The sequence below is a fragment of the Protopterus annectens genome, chromosome 6.part1 (genome assembly GCF_019279795.1).
Source record: "Protopterus annectens isolate FY-2018-M chromosome 6.part1, PAN1.0, whole genome shotgun sequence".
Lineage (NCBI taxonomy): Eukaryota > Metazoa > Chordata > Ceratodontiformes > Protopteridae > Protopterus > Protopterus annectens.
Window position 1 is genome coordinate 272,728,563 of NC_056738.1, and position 25,244 is coordinate 272,753,806.

The window sequence follows — 25,244 nt, forward strand, 5'->3', positions numbered from 1 at the left end:
TTAACCATTTCAAGTAAAAGTCATGCTTAAAGTATTTGGAGTGAAATAACATAATCTGTCATTCATGTAATGGACAAGTCATTTCTAATCTGTAGGTAGTAGTTTGAATGATCAGGATTCTGAAAACTTCATCAGTACTTTTAAAGCTAAAATTAACCTGCACAATGATTCAGCCACAATTTTCCAATGAGCAGTGAGCATATAAAATCATCTCTTAGCTGCATTAATGTTGCAGTTGTGACATCTATTAAATGCCCTTCTGTTTGCAGGCTAGCATTTGAACAGCAACAACTGAGTGAGTGCTACGCAAAACTTTCCCAGATTAGTCTAGTGAAACATAGAAATGGTCAGAGTTCATTTTCAATCTGCTCTGGGTTATATGTAGAAAGAATGCAGTGCAAGAAGCTATAAGAAGCAGTTATTTGCCACACCAAATGTGATTTAAACAAAATAACAGTTGGTATGGCAAACACAAGTTTTGCAAAATACTGCAAGACTTCTGACTGGGGCAGCCACATAATTAAAACTTCCAGTTGTTCGCCCAGTTATTCATATTTTATAACCTCTTTAGCCTCCTTGTTTTATTCTTATGGCATGGTTCTGTAAGGCGAATGATGCAACAAGTTTCTGTTTCAGTAATGCAGTAGATTGGAGCAATAAACAGGTTTCTTTTTGTTATGGCAAAGTACACTTTATTCTTTTTAAAATGTATTAATTTCCCTTCCTATTGCCAAGTACACATACAGTAAACCAAAATAACTGATTCCATCGTCCTGCCAACATCAAAGGAATTTATGTATGAAGAATATAATTGGAAAGCATTTTATTCACAGCTGTAGAGGAGCTGGAAGGAGCTGGAAAGTTACAAGTCATACCAACACATGCAGAGGTAAGGCAGAAGTTGACAAAGGCAGAAAAAGAGAGAGTTGTGAAGGTCCAGAACAACAGGATTCTAACCTTCGATCTAGTGCATATGCAGATGTTCTTCGTCTCCCATTGCTGCAGTCCTTACATATGGGTACTCCGCTGTCCACAATCGGCCCGAATACCAAAGGGCTAGAACCGGCGTCGGTCATCGGCGCCCGATACTGACGTCAGTACGTGCCAGTACAAATGCGCATGACCGACGCCATAACCTCAGTCTTTCTTGCCGCATGGTCCTAAGCAGAAGCAGCATTTGCAAGTGCCGTTCGGCGTTCTGGAATTGTCGGTTTTCGAGTTTCAGACCGGAGACCAAGTTGGGCTAAGTACCCCGTTGGGGACACTTTTGTCTTTTTCTTGCCTCAGTATTGCCGGATGTCAGAAAAAGTTAATAACTGTATTTCTTGTGGGAAACAGATTCCTCATAGGGATTACCATTCACTCTGCATTCCTTGTTTAGGGCCTGAGCACAACGTTGTTGGGTGTCGCTTTTGTGCTACTTTTAACAAGCGTACTATTAAACGTCGGTTGGACTGTGCTAGGCTGGTGTTTGGTAAACATTGTAATTACAACATGCCGTCGGATTCTCCGACGACTGGTTCTTCTAAGAAACGCAAAGAAAAGTCTTTGCGGTCCAAACTGGATGAGTTGTCCACTCCGGACGCCAGTTCTATGGTACCACTGGCTGCTTCAGCGGCTCCTTCTGAAAGTTTACCTGAGTCTCAAGGGGAGCCTTTGTTACTGCAGGAAGTGGCTTCTCCTGTGTTAGGCCAGGCTGAGGGTGCTTCTCTGATGTCAGTGGTTCCCTCCCCTCATAGGGTAGTTAGGCCTCCTCCTTCTCAAAGCAAAGCCCATTCTAAGTCTAAGTCTGCCCCTGCTGGTGCTAGTCCCCAGGGTCCAGCTCCTAGGAAGCACATGTTAAAGATGGCTGAAGATTTGATTACTTTAATTAGGGGTTCTATGCCCCCCCCCCTGTGAAGAGGCCCAGGGTAGAGACAGAGTTGGAGGGTTTGATTCAGTCTTCCAATGAGTCAGATTCCTCTGTAGAAGAACTTCAGGATTTCCTCCCTATTCTGATTCGGAGGCTGAGGACACTACTCCCTCTCGTCCCCTCCAGAAGATTTTTCTTTCTCTGAGACTTTGCATTCCATGAGGGAACATTTCAAATGGGAGGGCCAGGATTATTCTGATTCTCGTAAAGACTAAGAGAATTCTTGTTTTGCCTCAGCATAGGCCCTTGGCTATTCCCCCTGTACTGGATGTTGTTCAGGATGTATTTTCTGAGGCTGCCCTTAACCCAGATTCTCTGCCTCCTGCCCCGGTTAAACCAGATAGATACTACAGGGTTCCGGAAGCTCACAAGTACTTATATAAGAGTCCTAGGGCTGATCCAGAAACTATTACTCAAGGCCCCAATGGTGTTAGGGCTTCTGTGGTTAAGAATCCAGTTCCTCTGGACAAGGATGCTAGGGCCCTGGATAGGTGGGGTAAAAAACTGTATACCTCTTCTACTTTGGCTATGAGAGCTTTAAATTGTCAGTTTCATATGCTCCGGTATCAAAATTATTTGCTGGGCCAATTGAAATGTAAAGTTGATGCTTTAGCTGAGGGTATTGAATGTAAGGAGCTTCAGGATTTAGTGCATGCTTCAGACCAAGTTGGTAAGCATTCTTTGCAGTGTGGTTTTGATGCTTTACAGGCTTCTTCCAGGGTGGCTGCTACTAGTTCAGTTGTTCGTAGGCATGCTTGGCTTAAAGATCAGACCTTGTCGGAGCATGTTAAGGCTCGAAATATGGATGCTCCTCTACAATCTGATGTTCTTTTTGGTCCTCCAGTAGAATCAGTTTTGAAAAAAATGGAGGAAAAAGCTAAGTCTATGCAAACAGTTAAGGACTTTTTACAGGTTCAGCCCCCTAAGTTCAGTAGGAATTGGCCTGCTAAGGGATGGTCTTTTCCCTCTTCGGATTATCAATCTAGGGGCAGGTCGTGGTGAGGTAGAGGTAGGGCTTCCTCTCAGGGCCCTGTTACTTCTAGGTCTTTGAGTTCTTCTACCCCTTCTGCCGGGGAGGGCAGGGGTCAGTCCTTTCGGAAACAGACCCAATGACCCGTGTCTTCAGCTGCCGGACTCTGCCTTGCTGGCAGCCCCTCTAGGAGGAAAGCTGAGACTTTTCAAAAGGAATTGGCATTTGGTTACCCAAGACAAATGGGTATTGGACATAATAACTCGAGGCTACAAATTTTATTTTCACACATTCCCTCCTTTCAGAGGTATGCCGGATGTGCCTTATCAGCAAAGACTGGGAGCACAGATGCAAATTTCTTCTCTGCTTCAGTTGGGAGCAATACAGGAAGTACCTTCTGCAGAAAGAGGCACAGGGTTTTATTCCCGTCTTTTCTTAGTGCCAAAGAAAGGAAATACTTGGAGGCCAATTCTGGACTTGTCCATTCTAAATACCTTTCTGGAAATTCCAAAATTCAAGATGTTAACACTGCAACAGCTGTTACCTATGCTGGGCAAGGATCACTGGATGGTGACTCTGGATCTCAAAGAGGCCTATCTTCACATTCCTATCAGGCCCAGTTGCAGGAAATTCCTGAGATTTCGGAATGGGAATTTGCATTATCAGTTCTCTGCATTGCCCTTTGGCTTGTCTACTGCGCCCAGGGTATTCACAAAAGTCCTGGCTCCAGTAATAGCTTTTCTCAGACTAACAGGGATTCAAATTTATCCTTATCTGGACGACTGTTTGATTCTGGCTCAAGGCAAGCACGAACTTCTTCAACATCTGCAGTATGTAATGACAGTTTTGAGATGCCTAGGGTATTCTGTGAACGAAATAAAGTCCAGTCTAGTACCCTCACAAGAGATGTATTTTCTGGGTGTGAAACTGAATACAGCTACTCAGATGGCATTTCTTACCCCGGACAAACAAAGAAATCTTCACCTATACTTCCAACAGCTATCAGTAATGTCCAGGCTGACTGCAAGGACAGTCCTTCAAGCCTTGGGGTTCATGGCATCTTGCATTCTAGTACTTCCCAATGCCAAACTGCATATGAGGAAGCTACAATGGTATCTCAAAAGCGTTTGGACTCAACACTGCCACGATTTGGACACTGTCATTCGGATTCTACCTTGCATTCAGAAAGAATTTCTGTGGTGGGCTCAGGAATGTCACCTAAACAAGGGGCTCTCTGTGACCCAACCAGAGGCAAGTCAGATATTAACGACAGACGCCTCAGAGTCAGCCTGGGGTGCTCATTTCAGAGGAAAATGGATTCAAGACCTTTGGCCCCCAGAGCTACTTCACTTGCATATCAACATGAAAGAGATGCTGGCAGTTCAATTTGCTTTGGAAGGATTCAAGAGCCTACTTCAACCAGGACTGGTGTTGATTCGAACAGACAACACGACTGTCATGTGGTACATCAACAAGCAAGGGGGAACTCATTCTTACCCTCTTTGCAGACAAGCAATGCTGTTATGGGAAACTGCTTTGAATCTGCACATCACTCTTCGAGCACAGTTTCTGCCAGGAGCACAAAATTCTTTAGCAGATGTTCTGAGCAGACAGATTGTGGATCCTCACGAATGGAAATTGGACCCTCAGGTATTTCTTCAGTTGACAATGGCTTGGGGAACTCCGGACATAGATCTGTTCGCTTCTCCTCTGAATTTCCAACTGCCACTGTTTTGCACAAGGCTATTTCATCCAAAAGCCTGGAAAATAGATGCACTATCCTTCAGTTGGAGCAACCTTCACGTGTATGCTTTTCCTCCTTTGCCTCTTCTTCCAAAGGTGCTGTTGAAAGTCAGGAGGGACAAACCTTGCATGATCCTTATAGCACCGGATTGGCCTCGTCAGCATTGGTACCCTCTGTTGAGGAGCTTGATTCATGTACCACCTTGACCATTACCACAGATTCCTCACTTATTGTCTCAGGAAAACAATCATTTTCTCAATGTCAGGGTGCAATCCCTACACCTGACAGCCTGGCATTCTGTTTTAGAGAAGGAGGACCTTCGCTCCCTCAACAAGTTCTGGATGTTATTTTGGAAGCCAGGCGTCCTAGTACTCGAAAAGTTTATGCTGGTAAATGGAAGAGATTTTTTCTTTGGAGTTCAGCTAAAGGCTTTGATGTCGAATTGCCTAATTTGAGTTGTACATTGCAATATTTGACTGTTTTATTGGACAAGGGTTTGTCCTTCTCTTCTGTAAAAGTGCATGCTGCAGCTATTTCTGCTCACTATGATTGTGACCCTCCTTTATTTTCACATCCATTGGTTAAACAGTTTCTTAGAGGGGCAAAGAATATAAGACCCCACGGAGGGCTCCTACTCCTACCTGGGATCTTAATTTTGTTTTGGAAAAGCTGACTCTGCCTCCTTTTGAACCTGCAGCTACAGCTGAATTGCAGTTGTTGTCTTGGAAGACTGCTTTTTATTGGCTGTTACTTCTGCTAGAAGGGTATCTGAATTACAGGCCCTCATGGCAGTGGAACCTTTTCTGATTTTTCACAATGACAGAGTTTCCTTACGTACTAATCCTACTTTTCTGCCTAAAGTGATTTCTAATGTGGCGTTGAACCAATCTATACATTTGCCTACTTTTATGCTAACCCCAAAATGAAGGGGAAAAAGTTTTGCATTCTTTGGATGTGCATAGGCAGTTAAGGTATTATTTGAGCAGAACCAAAGAGTTCAGAAGATCTCAACAATTATTTGTTTCTTTTGCTTTGACTTCACGAGGGAAAGCTGTCTCAAACAAACTATTTCCAAGTGGATTGGCCATTGTATTGCGTTTTGTTACTCTCATCATGGAAAGGATGTTCCAGTTGGGATCAAGCCTCATTCTACTAGGGCTACGGCCACTTCTACTGCTTTTTTGAGAGGGGTAGCTACTAAAGACATTTTAGAAGCAGCTACTTGGAGTTCTGTACATACCTTTACAAAGCATTATCATTTACCTCTTTATTCTAGGTCTAGGGCTGGGTTTGCCACTGCAATCTTACAGGGCATGTCAGCAGCTCCTGATGCTATTTAGTTGACCAGCCTCCCTTTTTTCCGTTACTCTGGGATTCTACCCATATGTAAGGACTGCAGCAATGGGAGAAGAAGAACATAGTACAGTTTTGTACCTACCATAAATGTAGATGTTCGAGGATCTCCATTGCTGCAGTCCAATTTTCCCTCCTTCCCCCCTTTTCTTTTTAGGTTGGGTTTGGGTGGTGTTTTTTGTATTCTGACATCTGGGGCAAGAAAGACTGAGGTTATGGCGTCGGTCATGCGCATTTGTACTGGCACGTACTGACGTCAGTATCGGGCGCCAATGACCGACGCCGGTTCTAGCCCTTTGGTATTCGGGCCGATTGTGGACAGCGGAGTACCCATATGTAAGGACTGCAGCAATGGAGATCCTCGAACATCTACATTTATGGTAGGTACAAAACTGTACTTTTTTGCCTTCATGTTATCTGGGGCTGAATTTATGCCTTTATTATATATTTGTACTCATTCTTTGCACATTCACACAAGCCAACAAACCTCAGCTCACTGCAACAGACGAGGAAATACACAGACCTACTCATTCAATGCAGTAAAACAGATATGCTCAAATTTTCCCATAGCAGGCAAGGAAGTAGTTTTTTTCAACTAGTTGTCAGTCTGTGGTTGTTACCCATTCATCTATGAATAATGTAACTTTTTTTCAACTAGTTGCATTACTGCTTGCTACCATATCTTGGCCTTTTTTCTTCATAGATATGTGACAACCCATAGTGCAGCATAACACTACCATGGTTATTATAGAAGAAGATGTTTAGTAGGAATTCTGACTAAGAAATGATACATTTATTTCCAGAATTTCAATGAAATGGTTCTTGAGCAAAAGCAACTCTAGTGTTAACACTGTGGTGGATAACACCGTTAAAACTATTTTACCTGACTAAAATCATCAGCTTTTTGGAAAGAGAGAGTTCGTTTAAATTGTCTCCCAAAGTTACAATCATCTTCATCAGATTCTGTAGCAGCATCTGCAGCTACACTGGGTGAACGATGAACCAGGGATCCCAAATGCATCATCTAGAATGCTAAAACAAAAGAGTTATAAATTACTGATGAGGCTGGTTTGCTAGAGCCATATTTATGTCATTCAGTGCAGACGTATTTCTTTAATCCATTTTCTTTCGCTACATTATATTGATTCCTTGAGTATAGAAATTACATAGTGTTATGTCAAACATAAATGGATTAAAAATGCTGTCACAGGTTTTCAAGAATGGAATGCTCCTTAAAGAAAAAAAAACACAATGTTGCAACATATCTCTTTAAGTCATCAAGCTTGAAGAACAATGTCCATACATTATATTTAAATGCCAGTTAAAGGAAAACACCAACACCCTGCAACAACTTCTGTTTCTTAATAAATCATAAGATCCAACACAAAAGTTCATATGTTACTCTTAAATGCATTACTCTGGGAGATATAGGATTTTTAGCTACATTTTGGCTATAGTATGTAGGTGTGCTGCATGCACATTACTTACAAGATCACAAAACATGAGAATGCCCAAGTGGTGTGGTACAGGTTGAACATACTTGATTATGGAGAAATAGCATGGCAGCTGTAATAGAGACAGGGTTATGAGGTACTTATATATGAGAGATAACAAAGGAAGGCAGTTATTTGGAGACCCATCAGAGCTGGTCATGTTCTTTTAAAATTCACAGCATCAGAAACATAGAGGGAATCCATACCAGATGATGTAATTACTCTCATGGCCATTTTGTTAATTTCTCCTTTTAATAATGATGCTTATTACCACAGAAGAAACAAAGAACTGAAAACAAGTCAAGTTATAATTATTGCATGAATACATGAAAGAAAAGATTTCAGGAATTTATATATATATATATATATATATATATATATATATATATATATATATATATATATATATATATATATATATTTTTTTTTTTTTCTGATTTTGTACTTTGAAGTGACCTCTGCCTGGTCTATAGTACATCCAGAAAGTCTGTCTGGAATGCATTGCTGGGGTAGCTAACACCAAAGTTGGAACCTAATGTTTAAAATAAATACTAGTGATACAAAAAATGTAAAGTTTCATTATATGAAAATTTTCTAAATTTTAGAATAAGCTTCCCTTATAGTCAGAAAGTGTTACTCATTAACGTCCTTCGAAATAACCTTATACGTATGGACAATAGAAAATATCAGTACGGGCTGATGCCAGTCAATCTTTTTAAAAGCCATTAGATCATAAGCTTGACAGCTGATTCATATCTGTGAAATAATGTTTTTAGGTCCTCAGTGAATAACCCCTGGATCCACACTAGCAGCATGTTCATGTTCAGTAGGTAAGCTACACCACTCACTGCCCTTAAACATGGAGTGATTTGACATAATTAGCTATCTGTTTTTAAGAAAAATTCTGGTCTGATGCAGGTTGTAAAATCTGAATACTGGGAAACATTTATCAGCAGTATATGAAAATAGTGGAGTGGCTTGTCACAAAGACTAAAACTAGTGTTCACTAGCAGTCTAAGAATCAAGGGACTTTACAGGTTGCATGCATGACTGATATGGTATATGTTGTTCATGATTACCTTTATGGTAGGGAGGGTACAGAGTGCAGAAAAATAGATAATCAAATTAAACTCTTGGCTGGTGATGAACATTTGTGACCAAGGATGCCCAATGTTGAAAGAGAGAGTACATTTCAAAAAAGTTTAAAGTGATGAACAAGTGTACCAGAGTGCCAGTGTACTGAAAACAAACAAGTCTAAACAAAAAATAAACTGATTCACTTGGAAAAGAAAAGCGTAGCCTGAGATCTAAAACAATGCAAACAATATGTATTGGGTAACAATACATTATCCTAACAGTCAGAAGCAGCAACAGTAAGAGGGTCAGAGAGGCAGCGCCTTGGCATGGAGGGATAAAGCCCCTACTATGGTACATGTGACCCATGTTTGATTCCTGACTCGGGTGCCTGAGACACTGGCAGGGGAGGATAAGCGTGCCCATCTTGGGGGAAGGTATAGATGCATGGGGCATATTAATGCAGTTGATTTCCCAGATGGAGACCAGAGGAGGAAGGTAGCCATGGTGTCCTACTGATGTCCGTGTGGGGGTGGTTCAGCGCTGATGCCCATTACACTTCTCACTGTCAAAATGCTAATGGGCAAACATGGAGTGGGGAAATATTATAAAACTGCCCCACCCCAGCAAAAGTATGATACTGAACCAGGATCCAAGGTCAGAATTAGCCTGAAGGAGGCTAAGGCAGGTCAAGTAGGACTGTTGAATGAGGACATACGATGGGAGCAGATAATGGTCAAGATCCAAAAGTAAGCAAAAAAATTAAAAAGAGCAGGATGTCAGAAATCCTTTTACCTTTGTTTATAATATGATAATGAGAGCTCATCTAAAATACTGCATGCAGCTCTGTCATTCCAAGCACTCTGTTAAAACTAATTCAGTGGATGGTGATCAAAACAATAAACAAGATCTATGAAGACATTAAGAGCAATGATCTGCAGAAAATTCTGAAAAACAAAAAAAAAAAAAAAAAAAAAAAAATTTCTTTTTTTTTTTCTTTTGAGATTTAAAAAAAAAAGTTAGGCCAGCTGTTTCCTGAAATGTTTAATGTTTGTTTGTAAGTTTCTTTCTTCATCTTCCTCTCTTAAAAAAACCTTTTGCCTCATGGTTTGCATCTTTTCGTTTTTCTCAAAACTTGCATATTTTCTGTCCTTGACCTAGCACTCTTGTGTGGGGTCATTTACTGCACTGTTATAATGATATTACCTGTGTGACTCTCTACTATCTGAAAAAAACAAAAAAAAAAAAAATCTTGCTTTTTTCCCCACTTTTAGAGGAAATTAAAAGGTTTTGCTTAGGCTGTGTTTTACTCCTGTTTTTATGTAAGTTGTTTTGAGGCCAAAGGAAATTGAGATTTTAAGTATTTTTTCTCTGTTTATTTGCTAAGTTTTCTGCTGCAGCTGCCTAGTTTTTTCATTTTCTGGCTTGTTAATTGTGATTTCGCATTGTAGCTGTATTTAGAGAACAACCAAAAAGTTGTTTTATTGAATTCCTGTTTGCACTTTTAATTTTAAATCGTTTTTTTTTTTTCTCAAAACTTGCATATTTTCTGTCCTTGAAGCACTCTTCTTGTGTGGGCTACTTATGCTGGTTATAGCAGTATTGATACTCAACCTCTGCTATCTCTGAAAAAAAAAAAAAATTGCTTTTTCCCCACTTTTTGAGTTACCTAAACAGCAAAGGCCTCCCAAAGACACCAGCAACAAGCAACTCAAAACTCAAGACACCACACACACAAAACAAAAAAAACAAAATCAGTGTGCAAAGCAGTCACCAATGCCAAAAATAACAACACCAAACATAGCATATAGGTGACTCCATAGTCAGACACACTGGCGTCCCACTCACCAGGCTGAACAAGGAGAGGGTCTGATGAAAGCTGCCCTGCGGGCGCTAGAATCCCACCACATAACACAAGCACCATTCCATATTCATCCATGGAAACAAGTACAAGGTATTGTCCATCTGTCACCCTGGGATCGGATATTGGCTAAGGGTCTTGCCACCCCATAGTGCCTTTGGCAAGGCTCAAATTGAAAACAAAAATGGGAAAGAAAAAGGGGGTAATGCTGCTCAATGCCAGAATAAAAAATCTCAAAATGCATGCACTCGCCCTTCTCAGTATATCATGCATTCCGCCCCCAAACCCGGGACCATACCAAAAGGAGGAGGTGATATAGACTGGGAACATTACTCAAGCCCCAACTTTCTAGCCCAAAAGGTTCCTGGAGTTCATAAATTTCAAATGCCATGACACAACTAGTCTGTCCCCACAAGAGGAGAAAAATATCCTCTTGGTGAGATCGATCAGAAAATAAACTCACTAGAAATCCACATCCCCGCCCCCCCCCCCAAAAAAAAAAACCACAGTGAAGAACTTCTAAAGCAAAGCACACACACTACTCAACACAGGTGGTATATCCTTCAGGCCTCATAAAATCATCCAAGACCAACTTTGAGAAAAATTGCCATAGATTTTCAAAGACAATTATAAGGAAACACAGCATCAATGGGACCAGATGGTGTCCCCGCTGTGTGCTACATGAACTCAATGAAAAGCCTGGTCTGCAAAGCTATGGAGAGGATCATAATGGAACTCATAAACAAGGACATAGGGGACTTGCAGACCTGAAACTCAACCCAGTTTGGCTTTGTCAGGGCAGATCTGATGAGGAAAGGCAGTCCCAGAAAGGCAGTCCATACAGCCTACCACCTTGCTACCAGCTTAAATGTAAACCCATATGTCACAAGATTGACTGCAAACTGGGTGCCATAGTGGATAGAACATCAGACACAGACATCCTCAGAGGGGGTCTCCGCGGACTGATAGCTGGTGCCAGAGCCATGGCCTGAAGTTAAACCTGTCATATACTGCCAGACTGAAGAAACTCCAACTCCTTTCAGTTGCATACCATCTGCTCAGAGGTGACCTGTGCCTGACATACAAGGCCATGACCAACCCGGAATTAATGGACATGCTCCACCTCAAAAATCCAAATCCACCAGAACCACTAGAGCAAGTCCATGTGAGGCAGAGTTCAAGAGAAATCTTGACCAGTGGATGGGAGTCTCTGTGTCACTGCTGGACAGAGGCACTTATAAATGCCTTAGGGCAGATAGCCTAGTATAAACCTATGAACCTAAGTATGTCTTTCATGGATTAAATAAAATGTTCACGTTTATTAAGATGTACATGAATATTATGAATATCAAATGACACATGAATATTAATGAGTTTTTTTAAGAAAGATTAGATAGGCCCATTTGAATAGAATGCATATGAATTCATTGGTTAATTAGCCTTGAGTTAATGTATATAATGATAATGATTTTAATTAATGTTATCTGAGGAAGTCCTATTACTCTGGTCATAATAAACTATTTGGAGAATGTTGGTGTTTCTCAATGCAAAGGGCTAAATGAGAGTGTATGGATGGTCTGCTCATACAAAAGGAAAACATGCAGATGTCAAGATTCACTAATCATAGACGTTCTTATTCCTCCTAATCTGACCTTTAAATACCACATATAAAGAAAGCATGATTTTAAGTACTTTTCTGTTTTCTATTTGTGCACCTGATGAATTCACTCTGTTTATACACTATTGATTCATTTCAAAATTTTTCATGCATGGTTTGATCAACCTGCAGCGTGATGCATCACTGAGTTACATTATTCATAGATGAGTGGGTATCATGGACAGACTAACAAAAAGCAAGACACGTATGGCTTAGAAGTGAGTGAGTGAGTGAGTGTGTGTGTGTGGGGGGGGGGGGGTGTTTGTGAAGCCAGCCATTTGGATGTTGGTTTTCCTGAAATGCTGAAAGCAAGGAAAGTCCATAATAGTTTGTTTAGAATCCTAGAACAGAAAAATGGCTATGTATTGACACTGTCTGCAGAGATATTAAAAGAAAGCACTAATTCAGGATACTGTGATTCTGAGGCAGCGAAGACAGGAGATTGATTTAAAAAAGGCAAAACCGTGTTATGTTTTTTGAAACAAAGTAAATTGTAAATAAAAGCTTTGGATGAAAAATAAAATCATAGCCATTAGCTAAAAGATCTAATATTACAAAAGAGCAATTAGTGGGAAGTAAGGCAGTGAGAGCTGTTTGAATTCAAAGGGATTGATGTCAGGGAGGTAAGTGCAGTAGATTAATGCTATGAACTGCTAATGAACTTCATCCTGTAGTTCTGAGTTAGATTCCCTCTGTCTTGGTTTATCTGCTGTGCAGCTCCGAATAACTTCACTAGAAATTACTTCCAGAAAAGCACCCCCAAAAAGACAGTTGTACTTATGGGTTTTTTAGGTCAATAAGCAAATAAATTGCTTACTTTGAGTTCCAAAAGATTCCTATAGCCATACCTCTCAACCACTTAGAGCAAGAAATCTGGACAAAACCATAAATAAAAGTGGGACAAAGGCCCAAAAATAGAGACACATTTTTAATATTGCTTTTACAAACTTAGAAAGTTGATAAAACAACAGGTTGTGCATTAGCATGAATTTTCTGAAGGGTATGAAGTCTGAAACTCAAATGTCTGTCATTATTTTCTAACCTCAGTCTTTAATGGTTTGTCACTAATTTGCCAGAAAAAACACAATTTTATGAAAAGCAGACCAAACATATGAGGCAAAAATCTGGACATTCCGTGAAAATTTGTACAGCTGAGAGGTATGCATATACCTCACATTCTGCATGACCTTTCATGCCAACCCACCTGAAAAAAAAGTGCAGAACTCCTTAGTTCTGTGAATATGTTCACATATAATTTGTCCCAAACACAGAAAAATTCTCCATCGAATCCATGGGTAGTAAAAGTGAAACCAACACTTTGTAGTGTCTGAAAGCATCCCAAAGTTTTCTGTTTCCACGCATTTTTTTAAATAATATTAATATAAAATAAATGACTATCATATAGGTTTGTAACTTTTACTTGTGGTCTACTGGTGAGGAAGAGAGCCATGCCCCACCAAAGACACCTGCCATGTTAACAAAAATGTTTAAAAACTGCCCTGTGCTTGTGCTTGGAGGTGGCTAAGGCAGTAGCAGTGTTGTCACCATCACTCGCCCACCAACCACCCCTAGTCTGAGTTGATTGACTGTAGCTCCCAGCAGTCATTCTGAGCAAGTACAGTTTACCTTAGATCAACATTTTCATTTCAGGATGATGGTCTCTTAACTCAAACAGGCTAAAAAGCACCAAAATTATCACTCCAGGGGATATTCCTCAGATTTAGCTGATAAAAAAATGCATACAAATTTTTGTAACACCTCTTACAAATAAAAATGAGCAAAAGTGAAAAGAAGAATGCAGTAAAATCTGCAACAACAGAGTGGTGCTGAGCACTGTTAGCTTCATAATAAAATGACAGTGCTATGTGTGTAAGTGCCACTGAGCAGTATGCAGATTCCAGGGCTCATGTGAAATACTTGGGTATGATTCCTAGACATGGTCTGCAATACATATCTCTAGTGTACACATACATTCATAAACTTACACAAAACATACACACACACACAAACAAAATAAAGGTCCCAAGGATACTGCAATTCAAAAATGGGTGGAATGGGTTACATGCTAGAGTTATGTCACTGTGCATCCTAAAAGAGCACTGGTGTGTGCAGCCATTCACAAAACACTGTTGTGAAGCAGTAGGAGGCTAACAATGCATAACAGTTAACCTACTAACCACAGAGATGGATTCCTCAACACACCCCAGACACTCACGAGTGCTGTGTATGCAGTATAAGGCCAACTATATGTAGCATGTACCCCATTTGATGCAAGTATGAAATCAAGTGCCATTGAGTTTTGGAGTACTACAGCACACACGGCACTAATTTCTAAAGTAATCAAGTTAATAGTCTCAAATGTAAAATTACTTAGCACTTCTAATAACTTAGAAAGGTTTCTTAGTTCCGATATTGACTTCACAGTTCCATAAGCAAGTAATATGCCAGCTCCAGAAATAACATCATCACCAAGGTCCATATGAGAAAATCCTTTAAAGGCTGTTTGCTCTAAATCATGATGATAAATCCATAAAGCATCTACTTTTCCAACTGGATTTTTTACAGTCTGGGTATCTCTCATATTATGCATTTTACCACTAGGCAGGACATCTATATGTCAAATGCCTAGAAGAACTCTCCCAACAAAGCAACACCCAGACCAGTTTGCTGGTAGCCAGGGATATGCTAGACTACCTCAAATGAAATTAAAGTCTTTCAGCATGACCATACCTTTTACTGCACTTCCCATATACATTCTTCGAGTAATATTGCATTTGTTATGTCCAACTTCTACAGTCCCTTTTTTATAACAAGTATGACCCTTGACAGTTACTGAAAGTCTAAGTGCAGCAATTTTATTGAATGATGTGTCATTACGCCATGAAGAATCACCTAATATTAATGATGGGAAAGCTGTCCCAATTTCAGTCTCACGTATTGGTACTGGAGATAACAGTATTCCTCCATCATAAGCACTGAGTATGTAAGCACACACCCAACAGTTATTCACATTTAAATTTTTAGAATATGTGTTCAGAGTGGCATGAAATGTATTGAAATTTAGATGCCAATCTGCTGACTTTTGTTTAGATTTTATTTTTCTGTCAAGAAATTGAACAGTATTTACAGTTTCAGCAGGGATCAGGAAATGCAGTAGTAGAATGAAAACAATACTTTAAGTTATCTCAGCAACAATTAGGCATTGATGATGAACTGGCCGAGGCTGAAATGGATTCAGGCACAAATTTGCTTTGTGATAAATAGTTTGCTGCTACACTCTCAACAAATTCTAAAAAGATTGTTGTTTTGAATTTGCTTCCATGAACAGTACTTTGTCACCTGACTTAGGGAAAATGTCCCCTTCTAGTGTCTCTAAAGCATTAGTCACTGGTTAGTTCTCCTTCTGGTATGAGAGGAAACTGACTCATCATCTGACAAGGTTGCATAGGGTGGGTCAAAAGGAATTGGTTGGCTTCCTTCATTTTGCAATGTTTTTTGGACACGTGAAATGTGGATCCATGTTGGAGATCCTTCAAGTCTAACTGCCATTGCTGTAACAAGAAGTAGTAGGAATGAGCCTGTCGAGCATGGTTGGAGGGTGTATCATCTAGAGGAGGAACAACCAAGCACCCACTCTCCTGGTTGGACATTGTGTTTTGAATCAGGATTGGGCTGGAGTTGAGCAGAAATTACCTGCAAAAGGAAATGCTGTAGAATAGAAACAAGCTGTTTACAATAGGCAAATATTGTTTCCTCAACTACCTGCAGATCAAGATTTGCTGTTAAGGGTGTGGCTGGCATCCTCATGCAATGTCCCTTGAGGATTTCATGATGGTAAAACTTGTGTCCAAAATACGTTCTGTGCTATAGCCAAAGTCCCACCATACAAATATGCAAAATCCAAAGAACAAGAATGGTAGGACACTGCTGAAATGTCTTCCTTCTTTATTAAAACACACAAATACTCAAGGAAGGATGCTTCGGTAGTAACCCTTCATCAACCCTAAATCAGATACAAACTAAAAACAATTTAATTTAATTAAAATAGTAACCAATGCATAGTAATGCAACACACACATATAACACATATATATATATTTGTGGATTTTGTTTTTTACATTTTTTTTGGGAGGGCTCTGGACTACTACTGGAATTTGTGGCATATCTACTACACTCTTCTTTCTTCTTTCTTAGATTTACATTGGAATATTCAGATACAGATAATACATTTATTACAAGAAATTACACAGATTTGACACAGATTTTCTTCTAATTTACAGAGTTCTCGTTATATGTTTCCAAATATTATACAGGGACAGATAGGCAGGACATCCATGTTATGCTTGGAGGATACATATGAAAGAAAGAAATGACAGAAAACAAAATTTTGTTTGTTTTTGGGCAGGGAAGAAATAAGAAGTAAAAAAAACAAGGTTACAAACAACAAAAAAAAAAAAGCTAGTAGTTTTTAAACCGGCTCTCACATGTAAGACAGGGGAAGGACACAGGCATCTTCTGCCATCTAATAAAAATAAAGATCCCAAATTGTCCCTTAATAATATAGTAATAATATAGAAGATATAAAATAAATAATAAATAAAGGAATATCTTAAGGAGTGACAACAAGTTAGAAGCATTGTAGGGACTAGACCTAGTTTGGCTATAAGAGGAACAAAATTTAAAATTTGTTATGTGGTGTTAAAAAACACAACACACCACACAACCATTCAAAGTTCAGTTCAGTAGTAAGTGTTCCGTGTTGTGGTTTATGTTCCATGTTCCATAGGATACTACCTTTACACATCCTGTTAGTGGCATGGTTTTCAACTTCAAGGCAAGAACCACTTGCAGGACAACAATAATTTTATCTATATGGCAGTTATATGATGTTGTCTATGTCTGTGATTCTATGTCTACTTCATACCATACATCATATATATAAGGGGATAATATACATAATGCCCTCTATAGGCATATTGAAAAGAACATTACAACACAACAATAGATTTAGCTATAACAGATAAAATACAGAACAACATATTAAACTATTAACAGAATTAAAGAGAATCCATGGATAATGGAATTGATTGGAATTGATGGCACACAGGAATCCTAGGACTAAATGTACCTTTACCCTTGCAAAAAGGCAAAATTTTTAAAAAGGCGTTTTTTTAACTTGTTAAATTTAAATTAAATTTGTTGTGTGTTAAATTTTATTTATGTTTGTATTTTATTATCTGAAGAATTCATACTTGTGTAAGTATGTTGTGTGTTTTAAAGAAGAAGGAAAAGAGAGAAGTGTCCTACCATTCTTGTTCTTTGGATGATGGTAAAACTTCCTTGGTGAACTGATAGCACTGCAAATGGAAAATAGGACTAAAGGCAATGCGTCTGGCCATTTTAGTCCTGTTTCAGCTGTAAGTTTTGCCAATTTAGTTTTCAAGGTTTAGTTCACTCTTTCTACTAGGCCTGAAGCCTGTGGTCTGTGGGAACAATGATACTGGATACATACATTCAGCACTTTACAAAGTTGTTGAATAATCTAACTAGCAAAAAAAGTACCTCTGTTTGACTGAATACAACATGGTACCCCAAAATGGAGTATAAAATCATAAAAAAGCTTCTTTGCCACAATGGTGGCATAATTTCTGATGCATGGGTATGCTTCCACCCATCCAGAAAACCATCACTCAAAACTAACGCATATTTAAACCTTCCATACAATGGTAACAATATGAAATCACACTGAATACAACAAAAAGGTCCTCGTGGATTTTTAATATGCTGCGTGGGAACAGATACAGGTTTAGAAATATTAAATTTCAGATAAATGTTATATGTCTATATAAGATGCTGCACAACTTCTGAAACATAAGGTGCATACCAATCTGTCAAAATCTGTTTTATCAAAACATTTTTTTCCCAGATGGGAGGGCAAATGATAGGCCCATGCCAGTTGAGGTAAAATAGTTTGTGATGCTACTAACCTTCCATCCAGATGGCACCAAAGTGAGTCCAGGAATGATAGCAGCCATCATGGATCCACCTTACCATTTCAGAGTCATCAGCTTGGTTTTGAAAAGACAATACTTCCTGTAAAGTTACAGGTACACATTCATCTTGAAGAGGCTGCAAGAAAGAAGCCTGAACAGAATTTAATAAAGCAGCCTGTTTTGCCACTCTATCAGCAAATGCATTCCCTGCTGTTTCAAATTAATATCTGATTTATGAGAGGCACATGGGAGAAGCAAATCTTTCAACAGTTCAGTTATAAACCCTGCATTTATGATTTTTGTTCTTGCAGATATTAAAAAAATCCTTTCTCTCCACAAAGTACCAAAATCATGCACAATGCCACAGGCATACTTAGAATCACTATATACAGTAACAGTATTTCCCTGTGCTAATTTACAAGCCTCTGTCAGTGCTACTAACTCAGCTATTTGAGCTGAAATGTTTCCTTGCGATTGTCCAGTCAGTAACACTTGGTTAATCCAGAAAACTGTAAATGCAGCTTTCAATTGATATCTTCCTTGCTGGTGCATAATCTATTGATGAACAAAATTAAGTCAGGGTTTTTCAGAGGAGTGTCTTGTAGGTCATATCTAGGAGGAAGCTCATTGTTAACATTAAAATACAATCATGAGGTTCACGTTCATCAGAAATAGGTATAAGTGAAGCTGGATTTAAAGGAGGACATCTAATAATTTGTAGAGAGGGATTATTGAGTATTTGGAAAGCCTAGTAGCAGAAAGATATTGTGTTTAGTCCTTAACAACAAAGCATTCACAGCATGTGGAACTGCAACAAAAGCATCACAACCTAAAGTGACTGCTGCTGCCATGTCCACCAACCAAACAGTTATGGCTACAGCTCACAGACAAGTCAGAGTGTGGCTGCTACTTAGGGTTACCACCCGTCCCACTTTGCGAGGGACAGTCCCTCTTTGGACAGTTGTGTCCTGCAAAAAATGGCAAATGTCCTGAGATTTTAGGACAAAATTATTTCCTTTATTTTCATTAATACTTGCATAAAAAAGTTATTTTGTACTTGAAACACCTAAATGTTATAAGAAACAGAAGAAGCAACTCAAATGCTACAAGAATAAGCTTTTATTTTGGCAAAAAAGTGAAGTTATGTCCTTTATAGTGGCTGTGGGTATGTTCTGCCCTGCAAAATCTGATGTTTCTACAAAAAATGTCCCACTTTGGGCATTTGAAAAGGTGGTAACACTACTGCTACTGGATCAAGATTTGTACTGCAATAAGCAACTGGTCTAAAGCCATAATTTCTCTTCTGTAATAATAATAAGGCTAATTATGTATGCAATTATAAAGAAAAGAAAAAGCATTTAGCATGAAATGCAATTCTAATGCGATTATTTTAAATAAAAAATAAGTGAGTAAAAGCTTGTCTGTGACATGGCTGCCATGGAAAACTGAGGGTAGTAAACTGAGGCAGCTGCTGCTCCTGTCTGAATCACCACCACAAGGCCTCTTACTATGGAAGAAATCGACGAATGTGCAGTGATGAGACTGGTTCAAGGCTCCAGAGAGAGAGAGAGCCCACACCAGCACTAAGCTATAATAACCCATACCTTACCACACCCCAAAACCAGACCGAAAACAAAAAAGGGGGAGGTGTCCCATCAAATACACATCAACCACACCCATACTCACCAGCATCACCCACATCCGCGGAATCCATTGCCAAGTAGTGAGCGGATGTTGAAGCGGATATTTTGAGCTGAAATTTTGCAGCCCACTTCAGGACAGTCACTTTGTCTCACAACCTTTCAGCACAGCATTCCTCTTAGAGATTCTACCCTACCCCACTTGAGTACACTAGAACACTTCAACAACTAACCAATACCAAACTACTGGGTCTCAAAAACACCAAGCCTAAATGTCTTTGAACTGATCAAACAAAAAACCCCTTGAACTGGTCACTGGTCCCCACAGATCACAACTGAATACTGGACCTGGTCATCACCAACATCTGGAACCTAACATGTTCCCACACCTGACCATCATCATGATGTTCATCAGATCACAAACCAATCACACGACATCCACATCATCACCCCCCCCAAACACAAGACAAAAACTTTCGAAATCAAGCCAACTTCACACTTCAGAACAACAGACACTCCAGCTTCAAGTTCCTCAATCAATGATCAAATGGTTTAGCAGCTCCCATCAAAGAAATAAATGCTAGTTTATGAAGAGGAGAAATACAAGACACAAATATGCCATCCCAAAAAAATCAAGACATGGAAGAGAAAAGAGGAAAGCAGGACCCCGCCATAAATAAACTTTACAACAGAAGGAGGAAACTCCCACTCCAAAAACAGAACAAGGAAACCAAAAAAGAGGCAACTCTCTGCAAAATCATCAAAAATTCCAATTCCTCTCTCAATAATCAGGCCAACTGGAAGAAAAAATCCAATGACTCAACTTCTAACCACAAATATTCTTTTACTCTAAAATATCTCAAGAGTCTAGGGAAAACTCTCAGATATCGAGTAAAGTGCACTCTGGGCATAAATCGAGCTGAGTGCAAAATGGCAAAACATCATGTGGACCAACATCACAAGCCAACATCCCACCCACCCCAGCTAAAGGGCATCCCACCCACCAAGAATTCTAGCACCACCCCCACTCCACACACAACCTCCAAGGATATCAATAACAAAAAAGAAAACACAGCCCCAACAGGACCAGATGCCATCCCTGAACTATACCTATATAAAAATTAAAACCCATACTCTCCAAACTATGCATCATTCATACCTAATACCCACTATAGGCAGCTACAGTATAACTTACCCACAGAACCACCAAGGCCACATGGTGCCACACCTGCTTACCCCTATAAAGCTTAGTGCTCCTGGGGTCTGCAAAGCTGCAAGCCACATAATTGGAACTCATCAGCCTAAAACACACATTGAGACCTCCCTCAACACTGGACCCCACAGAGTTTTGCTCCTCATTAACAGCAGAGCCTCCTGAACTTGGTCGACTTCTTCTTCAAACAGGTTTGAAGGCCCAGAGAGAAAGGTGGCCAGCTAGCATATCCCATATTGAAGATAAAGGTCACCGAGCCCACACCAGGAACAGTATCATGACACACCATCACCAAGCCATATTAAATTAAAGACAAACACACCAGCCACACATGCATGGCTCTCAAGACCACACTGTACAATTGGCTGGGCAGCAGGCGAGGACTCTAACTAGGGTGTCAACAAAAACTGGGCACAGGTCCAGTCCTGGGACCCTTTGGTATATATTTTCACAAGTACAGGCAAAGGCAAGGCAATACGGAACCAAGTCAGTGCACACTGATACCAGATGTGATTATTGACTTGTTCTCTGGGAGTCAAGGAGATACACAGACATCTGAACAAAGTCACACACAGACAAAAAAAGCCACAAATGCACAACAAAAGCACAAAAAATGCCAAAAAATCCCAAATTTGGGAAAAAGGGAAAAACAAAAGTACCTACCCACATGGGAAACATAAAGTACCATTTGGGATGTAACTCACTAGACACCTGCAACAACTAGAAAGACCACAGAAGTACCTCACTAAGAGGATTAAGGGCCTAAAACAATTACCCTATAAAGCACAACTAAAAAAGCTCCAGCTCTTCTCAGTCACTTACCGTCTGCTCAGAGGTGACCTATGCCTGACCTACAGGGCCATGTCAAACCCTGAACTAATGGGCATGCTTCACCTCAAAAAACGAGATCCCTCAGAATCACTCGTTCTAGTGACTTGAACCTATGTACAACAAAAAAACAGGACATGCTGGAGGGATAGATTCCTGTCCCAGCGACTCCCCTCACTCTGGAATAGAATCCCAATCCATATTCGACAGAGCTCCTCTCTGACCCTCTTCAAGAGAAATCTTGATGGGTGGATGGGTAATCGTAAGTTCTACCCTGGGATCACTTCAGGAGCCCTATTGACAGAGGTCCAGGTTACTAATCTAATGGGGAGGCGAAAACCATCACTCTGTGGCTAGGCTCATAAATGCTCATGGGCAGATAGCCTAGTACTTACCTATGAACCTATGAGTGTATCCTTTTTTAATAGTTCTAGCAGGGGTTTAATTGTGTCAGCATAATTGGATATCCACTGCCTACAATAACCAGTTAGACCAAGAAATGCCCTAAGCTGTTTTAAAGTAATAGGTTTGGGTGCCATCAGAATAGCTCTGATACGGGAGGGTATAATATGTTGTGCATTTTCAGAAAGTAGATGTCCTAAATACTGGACTTGCAAGTACTAAAGCTGAAGTTTAGGTCAGTTCACTTTCAATCCTAACTCAGCTAATTTAGTTAGCAAGAAAGCAGTATGAATCTGACAGTCAATACAAGAAGTGGAAGCTAGGAAAAGGTTATCTACATACTGTATTAACGTAGCCCCACAAGGTAATTGTAGTTTATCTAACTGCTTTTTCTTTTTTCTTCAAAATAAAGTAGGTGATGCTACATATCATTGGGGTAAATCTGTCCAAGTGTATTGTTGTCCTTTGTAAGTAAACACAAACAAATATTGACTATTAGGGTGTATTGGGATAAAAAAGAAAGCTGAGGAAATCTCTATCACCAAAAAGGTGGTAGCAGAAGAATGTATTGCGCTAAGGATAGTTGCTGGGTTAGGTACTACAGGAAAAACAGGCATGACAACTGCATTTACAGCTCTCAGATCTTAGACAAATTTATAAGTGTCCTTACCTGTTTTTTTGTTTAGGTAAAATAGGTGTATTACAAGGGCTCCTAGTGAGAATAATTTTGTAATGCTGAAATAACTCTCTCAGTTCCTGCCTCTGCTCCTGCAGAAAGAGGATATTGTGCTACCATGGGCAAAGATTCACAAGGTTTTAAAGGGATTTGTACAGATGTAGCGTCTTTAATAAGTCCTTCCTCATTCTAATGGGTTGTCCATAGCTGTGAAGGAACTGCATTCATTAATTCTAAATCTGATGGATGTACTATTTTGTGTTAGCAAGGAAAGAGAAAAAGTGTATCTTCATCTAGAATTTCTGCAACAGCACACATCTGCATTACTGGAGACTCATTTGGAACATTTAAATATATCCCATCTGGTGTGCAGTATATTGTACAGTACAACTCCCTTCCTAAAAGATTAAGAAGTGCAGAGGTTCCAATGAGAAATACACGTTGGTCTGTCAATGGTCCTAACTGTGTAGGAACTGAAGCTGTCTCGGGGTAGACTAAACAAAGTCCTGATACCCCGACGCCTTGTACTGAGTTAGGGGATAAAGGAAGATTATTTGCTGCAGAAGCATTTAACATTGATCTAGTACTTCCAGTTTCTATTAGGAAAGGGACATTACTGTTTTCGATTTTAAGGCCAACACATGGTCCTTTCTTGTGTATGGGTATAAAAGGAAACATCTCTAATTCCTGTTCATGGCTATCCTATTTATTTTGTTGCTAGGTTGGTGGTTGCCAAGGAGTGTTCCACATAGGAAGTTGCTGCCTCATATTTTGATGGATATTCTGCTGTCCCTGTGATGGCAGCTGATTATCAAATGTATTATTAGACTGTGTTGTAGCATTTGCTGGTTGCAAGAAAGGACATTTGCCTTTCCAGTGACCATTTTGGCCGCAATTAAAACATGGATTTCTTCCTTGACCCGATGACGTCTGATTATTCTGAGGATATGATCCATGATTTTGAGAAAATCTAAACCTATTACGGCCCCATTTCCTCCCCTGCTTTTCCCTGTGTTTTTTGTAAAGTACTGAATGTGTAACTTCCACAGTTTTCCCTGTCAGTCTTCTTGTCATTGTTGTTTCCATGAATAAGAGTGTCTCCTAAATACTGTACATAATTAACAAGTTCAGGAAGTGATAAACTTGGCAAAGTCAAGCAAATCTTTTTCAGTTGGTCTCGTATGTGGTGGGTCAATAAATCATTAACAAAAGTAGCTGAAAGACCACTTGCTGCTAGACCTTCAGTAGGTACCATATAACCTGAAAAGGCTTCAAAGGCATCTGTCATGCACCATAAATAGGAATGAATTGACTCATCTTCTCTCTGGGTAACTGCATTTATTTAGGACCAGTTAAGTACTGTGGGGCATACTGCAGTAATGGATTGCAATAACTGTGACTTACTTGCTTGAAAAGCCTCTGCATCTGTATGTTGGGAAATGGGATATGGTATGTTGGCATGATCCCAAATGCATTTAAATAAATCTGGTGGAATGGATGTATCCATTAATGCTCTAAGATCCTCCAAAGTAGGATTTTGCAGCTGAACATGCCCTTTCAGAATGCTTGCATATTTTGCTGGATTCATTCTAATTGATGAATTGAATTAATTCATGTGACAGAGAGAAAAAATGCTACCTCAGGCATAGAAAATGAAATACAGCAGTCTGCACTTTTCCATGTATTGATTCATGGTACTTTGACACATACACTATCATTCTTCCAGCTTTTCTCAGTTAGGGGTCACCCCCAGCAGATCACCGGTCCTGACTGGCAGTGGAGTTTTTTACTGTGTCGAGTTGCCAGCCTGGCATTCAACCTTCACAGAAGGCACACACACACATGCACCTACCTGCATGTCTTTAAAACTCACTCAACCACATGGAGGAAATGCAGAGTCCACTCAGAATGCACTGAAGCCAAGAATTGAACTGGAGAGGCTCTTGCTGTGAGATGACAACACTAACCGCTGCACCACCATGGCTACTGTGACACATACACTAACTTTCTGAATACGCATGCAATTTCATTTTAACCCTTTTGCAGTGGTAAAACATATAACTGACTTGTTGCAGTTTCTTAACACCACAAAATACTTACATCAACTTCTGCGAGTTATTTATTTAAGTTCAGAACCACTAATGATTGTAGACAGATTTAGATTCCTCAAAATAAATAAAAATGGAAGCAAGCTGCACCACAATAAATGGCACACTTTTTAAGACTAGCCTGATATTGTCACTTTGAAATGGATCTTACTGATGCATTAATGGCAGACTTGTATGAAGCAGATGCTGCAAAAGTATACAGAAAGATGCTGGCAATGGAAATGCTGAGTTTGGGAAAAAATAACTATGCCTCCATAGGACTAGTTACTTCTCATAATGCAAACAAGTGTTGGCTTAATGTGAGACTGTTAATATACTAT

General features: G+C 39.7%; 1 protein-coding gene across 1 annotated transcript in view; it reads right to left on the reverse strand.

Annotated features, from left to right (window-relative positions):
• The window catches only part of LOC122805507 (transient receptor potential cation channel subfamily M member 2-like), a 914,064-nt gene extending 907,057 nt beyond the window's left edge, over nt 1–7,007 (reverse strand). The window contains exon 1 of the mRNA XM_044075701.1: nt 6,863–7,007. Within this exon, the coding sequence (XP_043931636.1) occupies nt 6,863–7,003 (141 nt within the window). The 5' untranslated portion in view covers nt 7,004–7,007. The remainder of the gene's footprint in view (nt 1–6,862) is intronic.
• Between the last annotated feature and the right edge of the window lie 18,237 nt (nt 7,008–25,244).